This window comes from Oreochromis aureus, linkage group 18 (genome assembly GCF_013358895.1).
Source record: "Oreochromis aureus strain Israel breed Guangdong linkage group 18, ZZ_aureus, whole genome shotgun sequence".
NCBI classification, from domain to species: domain Eukaryota; kingdom Metazoa; phylum Chordata; class Actinopteri; order Cichliformes; family Cichlidae; genus Oreochromis; species Oreochromis aureus.
In genome coordinates this window covers 30,531,629-30,545,960 of record NC_052959.1, presented here as the reverse complement: position 1 = coordinate 30,545,960, position 14,332 = coordinate 30,531,629, and the positions used below count along the sequence as shown (strand labels likewise).

The window sequence follows — 14,332 nt, the reverse complement described above, 5'->3', positions numbered from 1 at the left end:
AGGGTCGCTGGGGGCGCTGGAGCCTATCCCAGCTGTCATAGGGCGGGCGGCGGGTACACCCTGGACAGGTCGCCAGTCTGTCGCAGGGTCAACACACAGGGACAGACAACCATTCACACTCACATTCACTCGCACATTCACACCTAGTGACAATTTCGATTATCCAATTAACCTACATTATTACATATAACATTAAAGGGATTTGGAAAACATTAAATGCCATCATTAAAAATGGTTCTAGGCAGTTAAATTATCCTTTGTATTTCACTAATAATGATAGAAATATTAGTAACATGAGTGATGTGGTTAATGAGTTCAATAAATTCTTTGTAAGTGTTGGGCTGATAGAATTCCTGATACAAGAAATTGTGCAGAGAAAGAAACTAAACTCATTCAACGTAATCCTCATTCAATGTTTTTAAAGGTGGTAGAAGAAAAGGAAATCACTGATATTGTCAGGAAATCACCAACAAAAAATTCTACAGACTTTGATGACATTGATATGGAAATCGTTAAGAAAGTTATTGATGGCATCTCCAAACCCTTAATACACATTTGCAATTTGTCTCTACAAACTGGTCAATTCCCAACACAAACAAAAACAGCTAAAATAATACCACTGTTTAAAAATGGAGATAGACACCAATTCACAAATTACAGGCCTGTTTCTCTACTTTCACAATTTTCAAAAATACTGGTTTAATAATTTAATAATTTAATAAAAGTTTTCATTAATAGACTTGACAAATTTATAGATAAATATAAAATAATAGTGGACAGTCAGTATGGTTTCAGACCAAACAGATCAACATCCATGGCGTTAATGGAACTTATTGAAAATATCACCAATATAGACAATGCACAGTTGGTGTTTTCATTGACCTAAAAAAAAGCTTTTGACGCAATTAATCATGAAATATTACTTGATAAACTGGAGTACTGTGGCATTAGAGGACTGGTGCTAGAGTGGGTCAGGAGTTATTTGAGAGACAGGCAACAGTTTGTGAAGCTTGGTGAATATCAATCAGAGTGCCTGGACATTGTTTGTGGAGTTCCACAGAGATCAGTATTGGGACCAAAACTGTTTATCCTGTATATCAATGGTATATGTAAAACATCTGATATATTACAGTTTATTTTATTTGCAGATGATACAAATATTTTTTTGTGCTGGAGAGAATTCACAGCAGCTTTTGGAAATTGTCACACCAGAAATGATTAAACTGAAAACATGGTTTGACAGAAACAAGTTATCACTAAATTTGAATATAACTACATTTATATTATTTGGAAATTGTAAAAAAAGATGCTGGAGCAAATGATGTTGAAGTAGAGCAAGTTTCTCATACAAAATTTCTGGATGTGATAATAGACAACAAAATCTGCTGGAAACCTCACATAAAGCATATACAAGCTAAACTGTCAAGAAGCATCTCTGTACTGAGTAAAGCTAAACATTTCTTGCATTTTTCCAAATCACTGCGGGTACTTTACTGTTCACTTATACTGCCATATTTGGAATACTGTGTGGAAATCCGGGGAAATACATACAAAACTTCACTTCAACCATTATATAAAATTCAGAAAAAAGCTATCAGGATGATTACTAAAGCAGGATTTAGGGACCACACTAACATTATGTTCTTGAAATTAAAAATTCTGAAGTTTACGGATCTTATAAAATATAAAACTGCAAAAACTATGTACAAAGCCAGATATAATATGTTACCAGGATATGTGCAGAGGGTGTTTTTTGACAGAGAAGGGGACTATGAATTGAGAGGAAAATGAAATCTGAAGACTCTTAAAGCACGGACAAAGGTTAAAACATTTTGTATTACCATTTGTGTGGTAAAACTGTTGAACAGTTTTCCTGTGGACCTACAGCAACGTTCAGGCATTAGTCAGTTCATAAAGATGTTTCGAAAACTGCTTTTGGAAGAGTATGAAACTGATAAGTTGATGACCCATTGTATATATAACTATGCTAAATTGTATCAAGATTATATCTATCACTGTAGCTAGGTTTATACATTTCCCTCATTCCTTGTTTATTGTGTGGGGTAAGTGATAATGGGAATTAGGGGTAACAATGAATAGTAGGATTCAATAGAATGTTGAGCATGGTTAGGGATTAATAAGTATGTATATACAGTGGCTTGTAAAAGTATTTGGCCCCATTGAACCTTTCTACATTTTGTCACATTACAACCACAAATATGAATCAATTTTATTGGAATTCCACGTGAAAGACCAATACAAAGTGGTGTACACGTGAGAAGTGGAACGAAAATCATACATGATTCCAAACATTTTTACAAATAAATAACTGAAAAGTGGGTGTGCGTAATTATTCAGCCCCTTTGGTCTGAGTGCAGTCAGTTGCCCATAGACATTGCCTAGTGCAAATAATAATAATTGATTGCATTTATATAGCGCTTTTCTAGGCAACCAAAGCACTTTACAATTCCACTATTCATTCACACACTGGTGGAGGCAAGCTACAGTTGTAGCCATAGCTGCCCTGGGGCAGACTGACAGAAGCGAGGCTGCCATATCACGCCATCGGCCCGGCGATCAGCAACCAGGTGGATCGAACCGGTAACCTTCCGGTTATAGATGAGCTTCCCAATCCCCTGAGCTACAATCGCCATAGTGCTAATGACTAAATAGAGTGCACCTGTGTAATCTAATGTCAGTACAGCTGCTCTGTGACGGCTTCAGAGGTTGTCTAAGAGAATATTGGGAGCAACAACAGTATGAAGTCCAAAGAACACACCAGACAGGTCAGGGATAATGTTATTGAGAAATTTAAAGCAGGCTTAGGCTACAAAAAGATTTCGCAAGCCTTGAACATCCCATGGAGCACTGTTCAAGCGATCATTCAGAAATGGAACGAGTATGGCACAGTTGTAAATCTACCAAGACAAGGCCGTCCACCTAAACTCACAGGCCGAACAAGGAGAGCGCTGATCAGAAATGCAGCCAAGAGGCCCATGGTGACTCTGGACGAGCTGCAGAGATCTACAGCTCAGGTGGAGGAATCTGTCCATAGGACAACTATTAGTCGTGCACTGCACAAAGTTGGCCTGTTAGCAGAGACGGGTCTTCCAGCAGAATCTGCATGAATATTGAAGGTACTTAATATCTAGATGGAGGAATAATCACACGTGGGGCATTGGCTTTTACCGGAACATTCACACCAAAAGGTGACTTTGTTTATTGAACTCTCGCGCATACTCCGCAGCATAACAGGAAGCATCCTTTCAAAATAAAATCACAACAGATGACAATGAGGGCATACCTATTAACTAGCTCAACATGGCCTTTATGGAAGAGTGGCAAGAAGAAAGCCATTGTTAACAGGAAACCATAAGAAGTCCCGTTTGCAGTTTGCCACAAGCCATGTGAGGGACACAGCAAACATGTGGAAGAAGGTGCTCTGGTCAAATGAGACCAAAATTGAACTTTTTGGCCAAAATGCAAAACGCTATGTGTTGCGGAAAGCTAACACTGCACATCACTCTGAACACACCATCCCCACTGTCAAATATGGTGGTGGCAGCATCATGCTCTGGGGGTGCTTCTCTTCAGCAGGGACAGGGAAGCTGGTCAGAGTTGATGGGAAGCTGGAGGATGGAGCCAAATACAGGGCAATCTTGGAAGAAAACCTCTTGGAGTCTGCAAAAGGCTTGAGACTGGGGCGGAGGTTCACCTTCCAGTAGGACAATGACCCTAAACATAACATATCCATGTGTTAGAATGGCCCAGTCAAAGTCCAGATCTAAATCCAATCGAGAATCTGTGGCAAGATCTGAAACCTGCTGTTCAATCAATCAATCAATCAATCAAGGCTTTATTCGCCACATGCAGGTTGCCCTGCAGTGAAATGGCAGCTGTAATTGCAGCAAAAGGTGGTTCTACAAAGTATTGACTCAGGGGGCTGAATAATTACGTACACCCCACTTTTCAGTTATTTATTTGTAAAAAATGTTTGGAATCATGTATGATTTTCGTTCCACTTCTCACGTGTACACCACTTTGTATTGGTCTTTCACGTGGAATTCCAATAAAATTGATTCATGTTTGTGGCTGTAATGTGACAAAATGTGGAAAAGTTCAAGGGGGCGAATACTTTTGCAAGCCACTGTATGTCCACTGTGAGCGACCATTTTGCACAGAGGCGGTGGCTTACGACACCAACTGTCGGCCATCTATAATCCAGTTTTGAGATCCATTCCCAGGCGCCTTAACGCCCACTCACACCCTGGGCCATCTTACCTCAGGAAATCACATGATAGGGTGGGGCTAGGTTTCACAATGAGCTCACCCGAAACCCTGGCTGATTGTGACCCACACCCGTTTTCACACCTTGGCTCATGTGATTAGGTGGAGGATCATCAGGGGGTCCCTTTGTCCCTCTTTGGGGGTATACTCCCACAGGGCTTAAATGTGGGACTCTCCACCATTTGACCCTAGAACTGAAGAAGCTTCTTGGATGAGAGGTGAAACGTCTTCAAGCAACTTAAAGAAGTCCAGACGCTTTTCTTTGCAAGCTTCTTAGACCATAAAAACGCAACTTTCAAATTTGGACAGTGGACTTCTTTTGCCTGAGTACAAAATATTATCTCAGTGCAGCAGTGGCTTGTGGATTTTTAATTGTGGAATGTTTGGTTTGTCAAACTAAATGAATTTCCACTACACAGCTGTTATTATCAGAGGGGAAGAGAAAGGCGACCAAAATGAAAACAACAGCCTTATCCTAATTGTCCGTCATCATTTGCTCCACATGATACGTTAAATTTCTCTGTGCTCTAAATGTCTGTAGTATATTTATATTAATGTATTTGTATATTGTTATTTCACTTCCACTTCATGGACCGTACCAGAGAAATCAGGAGACCCTCGTTTATTAAAAAGATTTTCTATAATTATTTTTAGAGTGACTATTATCAATGAAGGCATTATTTGTTCTGTTAAATGATTAATGCTGGATCAAACTAAAGGGTTTTCCAATAACTCAAACTTAAATCAAAGTATTTTCTTCTTTCTTTATTCCAGGATATCGCTAATAATCTCATGGCAAAATTGCAGTTTTCTGCAAAGTACCAGACTTTATGTTGGACTGACCTGATGAGGGCAGTATTACGCCTTTGATACCTCCAGCCTACCGTAAGTGCAATAAAGAAGAATAGCGGCAATAGCGCCCGATTTAAGTGACTGAGTTGACCCGAGTTAAGTTTGAAGACGTTGGTTTGGCCGTATCGGTTGCTGTTGCAATAATGTCTTCAGTTCAGCATCTGAGAGATTTTATCAAGGAGAGGTTAACTACTGCTGCAGAACAAATCTTCTCGGAGTTTGAAAAAACGATCGTCCGGTATGAGGAGGAGATCCGTCAGCTAAGACTGCTGAATATCAGACCCGGGATAAAGTCACACAATACAGGTGTGTAAATTTGTGGAGATGTAGGATTGGGGATCATCGTGTGATTCACGTGGGCATGATCTAAATGCATTGATCTAAATTAGTAATACACCACAGTAAAGTGTATGCAGTTATATCTGTGCAGCTTTGAGAAGGTTACTTTTAAAACGTTTTCCACTACAGATTACAAATTAATGGCCCAAATGTAGTTTGTAACATATTTCGTTAAGTTACTCAATGTGAATAATGTATTCTGAATACTTTGGTCCGGATTACTTGATATATTTTCATGCTTTTTACAACTACATGAATGTAATATTGCCGTGTGAATGATTGCTATAACTGAAGGCTACTAGCCACCTGTTACGTCCCTCTGCAGCCCCTAATCTCCTCAGTATGTTCAGCTGGTGCTAATTGGCCCCACCTAGTCCGGTGTTGATAAAAACATACCTGAGGCAGGTTTTCAGGAAGCTCACTAGTCTTTGCCTTGGTGGCCATTTTAGCTAACCTGCTATGCCATTTTAAGATAAAACCTCTTCTCACTAAAACTCTGGTATTCATCTCCTTTTTATGTTGCGGCTTTTGAGCCGGTCGTAACGCTGCAAACAATCATGTGCAGACAAATCATCGTACCTGTTGTTTCTGCGCATGCGCACAATACGAAGTTAAGTTTCGAGCCGTCTTACCTTTATGAATATTAGCTAGAAAAATACTGTGATAAAATTCAGTGCCAAACCATCCTGCCTTTGTGAATGTGACCTACAAGCATGCTTTAACAGCTCAATTAAGAGGCAAATCGTCTTACCTTTGTTTATCTGAGCTAGAAGCATACTTCACTACCTAAAATTCAGTGGCGAACCATCCTACCTTTGTTAATAAGAGCTAGAAACATACTCTGATGGGCAAAGTTAAGTGGCAAACCGTCATACCTACTTAAATTTGTGCTGGAATTACTCTGTGACAACAGAAATGTGCATAAACTACTTACGGTAGGACGTTTTGCCAAAGTAGGATGGTTTGTCAGAACACCATAATGTCGTATAGAAAAAATTTTTCCACCAACCACACTCACCCGTATTTTGTTTTTGAACTCCACTGCAGTTATTTCACACATTAAACCTTTGATAAAAAATAATAACATGGGTATTTTTGTAAACACAGATTTTTCTATGCCTTTGGTCCTTTTGTCCACACGCATAAGCGGCGTTTGAATCACCGAAAAGGTTGGAGAAAACTCAGTTTTGCAGGCGAAGCCAAATGCAAGATATGCTTCATCATATTTTCTAGTTTTTGGCTTTGAAGGAAGTTGGTTTGGAAACATATTCGGCGATGCTTCAACCTCTGCTTTGCGTTTGTGTGGGAGCCCCGTCAAAAAAACCTGTCCATTATTCTAGCAGTGTCCAAGCATTTTTTTAAATTTTTTTTTATAAACATTCATACCGCCCACCTGCAATGGCTCTGCCCCCACTTTGGGAACCCCTGTAGTAGGCTAACATTACAGCTGTGCACTGTGACGAAATATATCCAATGATCAAATTAAAACCTCTATCGTTTCAAATGATACGCTATTATTTGTTTTGTGGTGTCGCAAAATACATTTACAGCAAGATTTTTTCATTGGTTTCATCTTCACTGGCTATCAATAAAGATGAGGCAGAACCTGGTAGCTCCAAACAGAAGGACCAGTCAAAACAAATTGAGGATGTTATTCCTAAACCAGGGCTCCCCTGTAGCATGGACATGGTTTGGTTATGAAAAATCTGACACGGATCAGAAAACTCTGCTATGCAAATTATGCATAAAGCGGTCCCCACCACGGACTCAAACACGACATTTCTGTTCGACCACCTACAGAAGAATCATTTGAAAGGTTGTGGAGAGAGTTTATAGATGAGAAGCAAAAAAAGAGCCGTCAGGTGCTCAAATAAACCTTAGACTCAAATGTAAGAACAGGCTTTTCCCCACAACACGCCATATAATAAATACTCAGAAAGAAAATGGCGGCCGTTAAAACTTATATCTAAAAATATATAGTTTAATGCATTGGTCAAAAAACAAAGACTTCCAGTCTGCCGTCTTAAAGTACTTTAAGCTTTCATGATCATATTCAAATCATGCTACTGTTCGTTCGGTTGTTTGTTTATTCACATTGTGTGATGATCACTGGCACTCACATCTAAAAATTAGACCCCAGAAGTCTGTACGGTTATCAACATCACCCAATGAACACATGACTATGAGTGAATGTTTCTGTGGCAACATCTGCAAGAATGTAAGAGGCCGTGAAAGGATAAACTTGATTCTCAATAGGTGACCCCTTTTCATCCTTCTTGATCTTTCTTATCATCACATTAGTCACTATTTTCTTGTGTCCCTTTGTTGAACACGAAGGTCTGGATGATCAGCAGGTCTGTGACCAGGAAAGGAGCTCCAGTCTCAACCAGGAGGACCCAGAGCCTCCACAGACTAAAGAGGAACGGGAGGAAACCTGCAGCAGTGAGGAAGGAGAGCAGCTTGAATTGAAGCAGGAGGATGAAGGCATTCATGTCTGGACCGGAGAACAGCTGGATTTCTTGTGTAAACCTGGATTACGGCTGACCAAAATAGGTATGTGAATCTGTAATATACAGATTTCATAATACCGAAGTGACTATGACTCATATCAATAGGCCAGGTGATGATGTCACAAAGACACGTGGCGTGCATTACTGCCTGGGATACTACCTCACTGAAGACATGTTTTCTGTTAGCACAGTAAAATAAAAACTGGATTTCAAATCTTCTGTTTGTTTAATAAAAAACAAAAAATTCCACCAGGTTTAAGTCATGTTGGCCCAGAACTGTACGCAGAATGTAGAAAAATGTTGAGACGCTGAAAACTGGGGATTATTGGCCACAAGGACCAAGTTGGAGAAGCGAGCTGTACGCCTCATAAATGATGACTTTCTCCATGTAAACAGAATTCTTCGCTGTTCACTGCATGAGAGAGAATATTTAAATATCGCTCACATATCTGAGAGACCTGCTCACAGTGTAACTTTTTTTCTTATGTGTTGTGTCCGTCAAGACCTCCCACAGCAACATGATTGTAAGGAAAATGAGGATCTGGATGACCCGCAGGTCTGTAGCCAGGAGAGGAACTCCAGTCTGGACCAGCAAGACAAAGATCCTCCACAGATTAAAGAGGAACAAGAGGAAATCTCCATCAATCAGGAAGAAGAGCAGCTTGCACTGAAGCAGGAAACCAAAAGCGGCATCGTCTGGACCGGGCAGCAGCTGGGCATCATGTGGAACTCTGAAGTAAAGTTGCATAGAATAGGTATGCAAAACCTTAATGGATAGATTCAGTTTTGTATTAAGAAATCTAACTCATGTTGGGTCCTAATGAGACCTCAGAGAGATGTTATAGAGACACATGACGAATCTAAGGACGAACTGCAACAAGGAAACTGACGTTTCCAGAGCGCTGTCTTTGTCCTGCTCCATGTTTATGAACTATAGAGAAGTATAGGTTTGACCCTGATTTTTAAAAATGCTCCGCTTGGTGGAATTTCTGACTTCTTGAGTTTCAAACATCTTTTTAAATTATGTTGTTTCTTTTTTCTTTCTTTCTTTTTTTTAACCATAATATAAACCAACAAGTGGCCACCAGTAAATAAAACATACAAACAGACTTTAAGAGAATGCTAACTGCCCTAACAGTACTGACCTTATGAAAGCATACGAGAGAAGAAAATTAAGAAGCTTCAGCTTTGTCACTGATTCCTGGACATTTGTCTCCAGAATCTGCTGATACTGAGTGGAATCCATGTGTCCGTCAACTTTGACAAGATTCCCAGTCCCTGCACTGGCCACACAGCCCCACAGCATGATGGAACCACCACCATATTTTACTGTAGGTAGCAGGGTTTTTTTTGGAATGCTGTGTTCTTTTTCCCTCCATGCATAACGCCCCTTGTTCTGCCCAAATAACTCAATTTTAGTTTCATCAGTCCACAGCACCTTATTCCAGAATGAAGCTTGCTTGTCCAAATGTGCTTTAGCAAACCTCAAGCGGCTGTTTGTGCTGTGGGCGGAGAAAAGGCTTCCTCTGCATCACTCTCACATACAGCATCTCCTTGTGTAAAGTGTGCCGAATGGTTGAACGATGCACAGTGACTCCATCTGCTGCAAGATGATGTTGTAGGTCTTTGGTGCTGGTCTGTAGGTTGACTCTGACTCTTCTCACCATTTGTCGCTTCTGTCTATCTGAGATTTTTTCTTAGTCTGCCACTTCGAGCCTTAACTTGAACTGAGCCTGTGGTCTTCCATTTTCTCAATATGTTCCTAACTGTGGAAACAGACAGCTTAAATCTCTGAGACAGCTTTCTGTATCCTTCCCCTAAACCATGATGGTGAACAATCTTTGTCTTCAGGTCATTTGAGAGTTGTTTTGGGACTCCCATGTTGCTACTTTTCAGAGGAAATTAAAAGAGGAGGGACACTTACAATTGACCCCCTTAAATACTCTTTCTCATTATTGGATTCACCTGTGTATGTAGGTCAGGGGTCACTGAGGTTACCAAGCCAATTTGGGTTCCAATAATTAGTTGTAAAGGTTTTGGAATCAATAAAATGACAACAGTGCCCAAATTTATGCACCTGCCTGATTTTGTTTAAACAATTATTGCACACTTTCTGTAAATCCACTAAACTTCATTTCACTTCTCAAATATCACTGTGTGTGTCTCCTATATGATATATTTAACTGGCATTTTTTTATTGTACCAAACAACGATGTATACAGGGAAAGAATGACTATTAACAAGGTTGCCCAAACTTTTGCATCCCACTGTAATCCCAACAACAGTGTCCTGAAGGGGCTTTATACTGCAAGGTAGGGCTGCCACGATTTGTCGACTAGTCATGATTACGTTGACTATCAAAATCGTCGACAACTAATTTAATAGTCAACCTTCGTTTGAAGCTTTGTAAGATCCCAAAAGTTGCAGGAATAAGTAGTAGGATTTAAGAGTGTAATAACGGACTGAAACGGAAGATGGCAGCACTGCATGTACAAGGATGCCAGTTGCCATTAAACCCCGAAGAAGAAGCAGTTTCCGGTATCGTAGCTGTGTCCAAAGTCAGGGGCAGCATCATTCGGAGGCTGCATTTGTAGGCCGATTACGTTACAGCGACTTGATGAAGGCTGTCCAAATTCGAAGACTCCTCCAAATGCGGCCGACAAATGTGTCCTTCATTTCCAGGTTTGAAGGATGGGTCGGGTGTATCCTTCACTGCCCAACCTATCCCAAGATTCATAGCGCGGCCCAGCCAATTCCAGTTTCCAACAATGACGGCAGCTACTTAGTTTTACTATTACCTTTATTACTCTTTCTAAAGCTCAATAAGGATAAAACTGAAATCCTCCTTATTGGCACCAAATCCAACCTTTTGAAGGCAAACCACTTCTCACTCACTATCGATAACTCCACGATTTTCCCTTCTCCTCAAGTTAAAAGCTTTGGTGCCATCCTAGACAGTTCACTTTCCTATAAATCTCACATCAATAATCTCACCCGTTCTGCCTATTTCCATCTACGCAACATTAACAGATTTCGTCCTTCTCTTTTCACCTGGTCTACATCCATTCTTGCCCAGTCTTGTTACCTCCCGCATTGACTACTGCAACTCTCTCTTGCATGGTCTCCCCCAAAAATCCCTCCATATGATTCAACTGGTTCAGAACTCTGCTGCTCGCATTATCACCGGGACTCTCTCCTACCAGCACATCACCCCTGTTCTTCAGGAACTTCACTGGCTCCCAGTGAAATTCCGGATAATCTACAAGCTGCTTCTGCTCACCTTCAAGGCCATTCATAACCTCGCACCTCCTTACCTTTCTGACCTGTTAAGCACTACCTTTTCTGTCCGCTCACTTCGATGTTCTTCTTCTATCCTGCTTTCTGTGCCTTCCTTCCGCCTCACCACGATGGGAAGCAGAGCTTTTTAAAGAGAGAGTCTGTTTTCCGAAACCAAACCGCAGCTTTTTCCACAGAAGAGGGACCTGAAAGCTGAAGGCTCTACCTCCCATTCTCCCCAACTTTCAGGCAATGAATGGTTAATCTAAAGAATAAATAAATAAATCCTGCAGTGAGTGTCCTGTAAAGTTTTTGACTAATTTTAAATAAACTTTTAAATGTTTTGTGCACTTTGATAACAAAATTTAAGAGATACCACTTTGTGCTTTTGTTTGATTATATATTGTCTTTATTTTCTCATCGTAGATGGTCTGTTTATATTATTTGTAGAATTTGTAAATGAGCAGCCAAAATGGTTTTCACTGAAGCAGTAAAACGGATTCTCCCCACAACATGCCTTCATAGGTATATCTAAGCAATATGCTTACCATGTGGAGGCCTGCTAATGGTTAAGCTTACCTTGTAATTTCTCAAATGTATGTTTTTGATCTGTTCCTTCAGATTTTCCACAACATGACTGTAAGGACGAGGATGGGCTCACAAATCAGCAGGTCTGTAACCAGGAGAAGAACTCCAGTCTACACCAGAAGGATCCTTCACAGATTAAAGAGGAACAGGAGGAACTCCGTACCACTCAAGAGGAAAAACCGCTTGTTCTAAAGCAGGAGACTGCAACTTTTCCTGCTCGTGAAGCAAGTAACCACAGTGAACCAGAACCAAGCAGTGACCAGCTCCTTTCTCACAACTCTCCTGTCACAGATCAGGATGAAATCAAGGATGGTAACTCACACAGAAATGAGTCGGAGCAAGTCGTATCAGGCCTGACAGTTCAAAATTGCAAGACCGCACATTTATGTAGCACCTGTGGGAAAAGATTTACTCGGAGGGGTCAGTTGAAGAGTCACATGCGAATTCACACAGGTGAGAAGCCACATTTATGTAGCACCTGTGGCAAAAGATTTACTCAGAGGGGTCAGTTGAAGAGTCACATGCGAATTCACACAGGTGAGAAGCCACATTCTTGTAGCGCCTGTGGGAAAAGATTTACTCAGAAGAGTCAGTTGAAGAGTCACATGCGAATTCACACAGGTGAGAAGCCACATTTATGTAGCACCTGTGGCAAAAGATTTACTCAGGGGGGTCAGTTGAAGAGTCACATGCGAATTCACACAGGTGAGAAGCCACATTCTTGTAGCGCCTGTGGGAAAAGATTTACTCAGAAGAGTCAGTTGAAGAGTCACATGCAAATTCACACAGGTGAGAAGCCACATTCTTGTAGCACCTGTGGGAAAAGATTTACTCAGAAGAGTCAGTTGAAGAGTCACATGCGAATTCACACAGGTGAGAAGCCACATTCTTGTAGCACCTGTGGGAAAAGGTTTAGTTTGAAACAAATTTTGAATAGGCACATGCGAATTCACACAGGTGAGAAGCCACATTCTTGTAGCACCTGTGGCAAAAGATTCACTCAGAAGGGTCACTTGAAGAGTCACATGCGAATTCACGCAGGTGAGAAGCCACATTCTTGTAGCACCTGTGGGAAAAGATTTAGTATGAAACATATTTTGAATAGGCACATGCGAATTCACACAGGTGAGAAGCCACATTGCTGTAGTACTTGTGGGAAAAGATTTCATGTAAAATCAAATTTGAAAACACACATGCAAATTCACACAGGTGAGAAGCCACATTCTTGTAGCACCTGTGGGAAAAGATTTAGTTTGAAACAAATTTTGAATAGGCACATGCGAATTCACACAGGTGAGAAGCCACATTCTTGTCGCACCTGTGGGAAACAGTTTAGTCTCAAACAAATTTTAAATATGCACATGCGAATTCACACAGGTGAGAAACACATTGTTGCAGCACCTGTGTGAAACATTTTAGTTCTCCAGTACAGTTGAAAATGCAATTAGGAAAACATGCTACATGCTAAGTTTCATTCTTAGAAAATGGTGATGGTAGGACACATAAACAGTGTTTGGATCATTGAAAACTGAAAATTTCAAAAGGCTTTCAGAAGCTCAGTTTGTGTTTTGACACATGGACAAGACAAACAGTTTGTCTTACAGCATAAAATGTGTGCACCTTTATCACCTTTTTCTGACGTCATTGTTTTATAGTTTATAGGCTTTGTCTTTGCTGAAGTTTCTTCATTTTCTTTGGCATGGCCTCGACAGTGCTTGAGATATTTTTAGTGTCATGATGTAAAAAGAACTATTTCTCCAAAACACACTCGATAATATCTGTTGAAAAAACAACTACACGTGTGAGGTAGCCTTTATTGAAATCATTTTTTTTTTTTTTTTTTTTTGTCTGAAGTTCACAGTTTGAAGGTGTTTAAAGCAGAAGACAGTTGACTAACTTTGCACTGTTTGCTAACTTTTGCTAACTACACTGCCAGAACTCCTGTTGGGATTTTTTTTTTTTTTTTTTTTTTTAAATGAAATTTATACACTGGATTGACATTAATGGGAAGTGCTTTGTAGATGGAATGGGAATATTTTAGGGAATGACAATGTTGACAAGTTGATCCATGTTCTCGTATTGTTTGTGACCCAGATTTTTAGGTCATTTATTATTTATATTTATAACATAACTTACACTACTTTTATGTGAACACCTGGTGATACCCAGCTGTTGTTTTGAGATATAATAATATGGACTAATGTGTAATTTTAACAGTGTTGTGTTCCATTTTGACAGGAAATGAATCCAGTTTAAGATTGTAGATTATTCATTTTAAAGATAAAATATGGATAATTATATAATAAAGGAGGAGGAGCTGGTGACTCATCTCCCATAAAGGAGCTCAGAAGTGCCCCGGGAGTCTTCATCTTTATTTATCTTTGTTGGCTTTTGGCCTCCATGTGCTTATGGCGAACACCCTAGAGAGCTTTGCTTTCTTTTAAGTTGTTTTTAATCTTGTATGTTCAATAAAACTGTTG

At 40.1% G+C, this 14,332-nt stretch overlaps 1 protein-coding gene across 4 annotated transcripts in view; it reads left to right on the top strand.

The window, feature by feature from the left end:
- Positions 1-14,332, top strand: part of LOC120434259 (gastrula zinc finger protein XlCGF8.2DB-like) — a 27,970-nt gene extending 13,638 nt beyond the window's left edge. The window contains exons 1-4 of one of the 4 annotated variants that reach the window (XM_039602030.1): positions 5,193-5,445; positions 7,816-8,031; positions 8,492-8,743; positions 11,886-14,332. In XM_039602030.1, the coding sequence (XP_039457964.1) occupies positions 5,283-5,445; positions 7,816-8,031; positions 8,492-8,743; positions 11,886-13,261 (2,007 nt within the window). In that variant the 5' untranslated portion in view covers positions 5,193-5,282 and the 3' untranslated portion in view covers positions 13,262-14,332. Of the gene's footprint in view, positions 1-5,192; positions 5,446-7,815; positions 8,032-8,491; positions 8,744-9,291; positions 9,320-11,885 lie in introns of those variants that run through there. The other 3 variants (XM_039602031.1, XM_039602029.1, XM_039602032.1) reach the window with 3 other exon arrangements.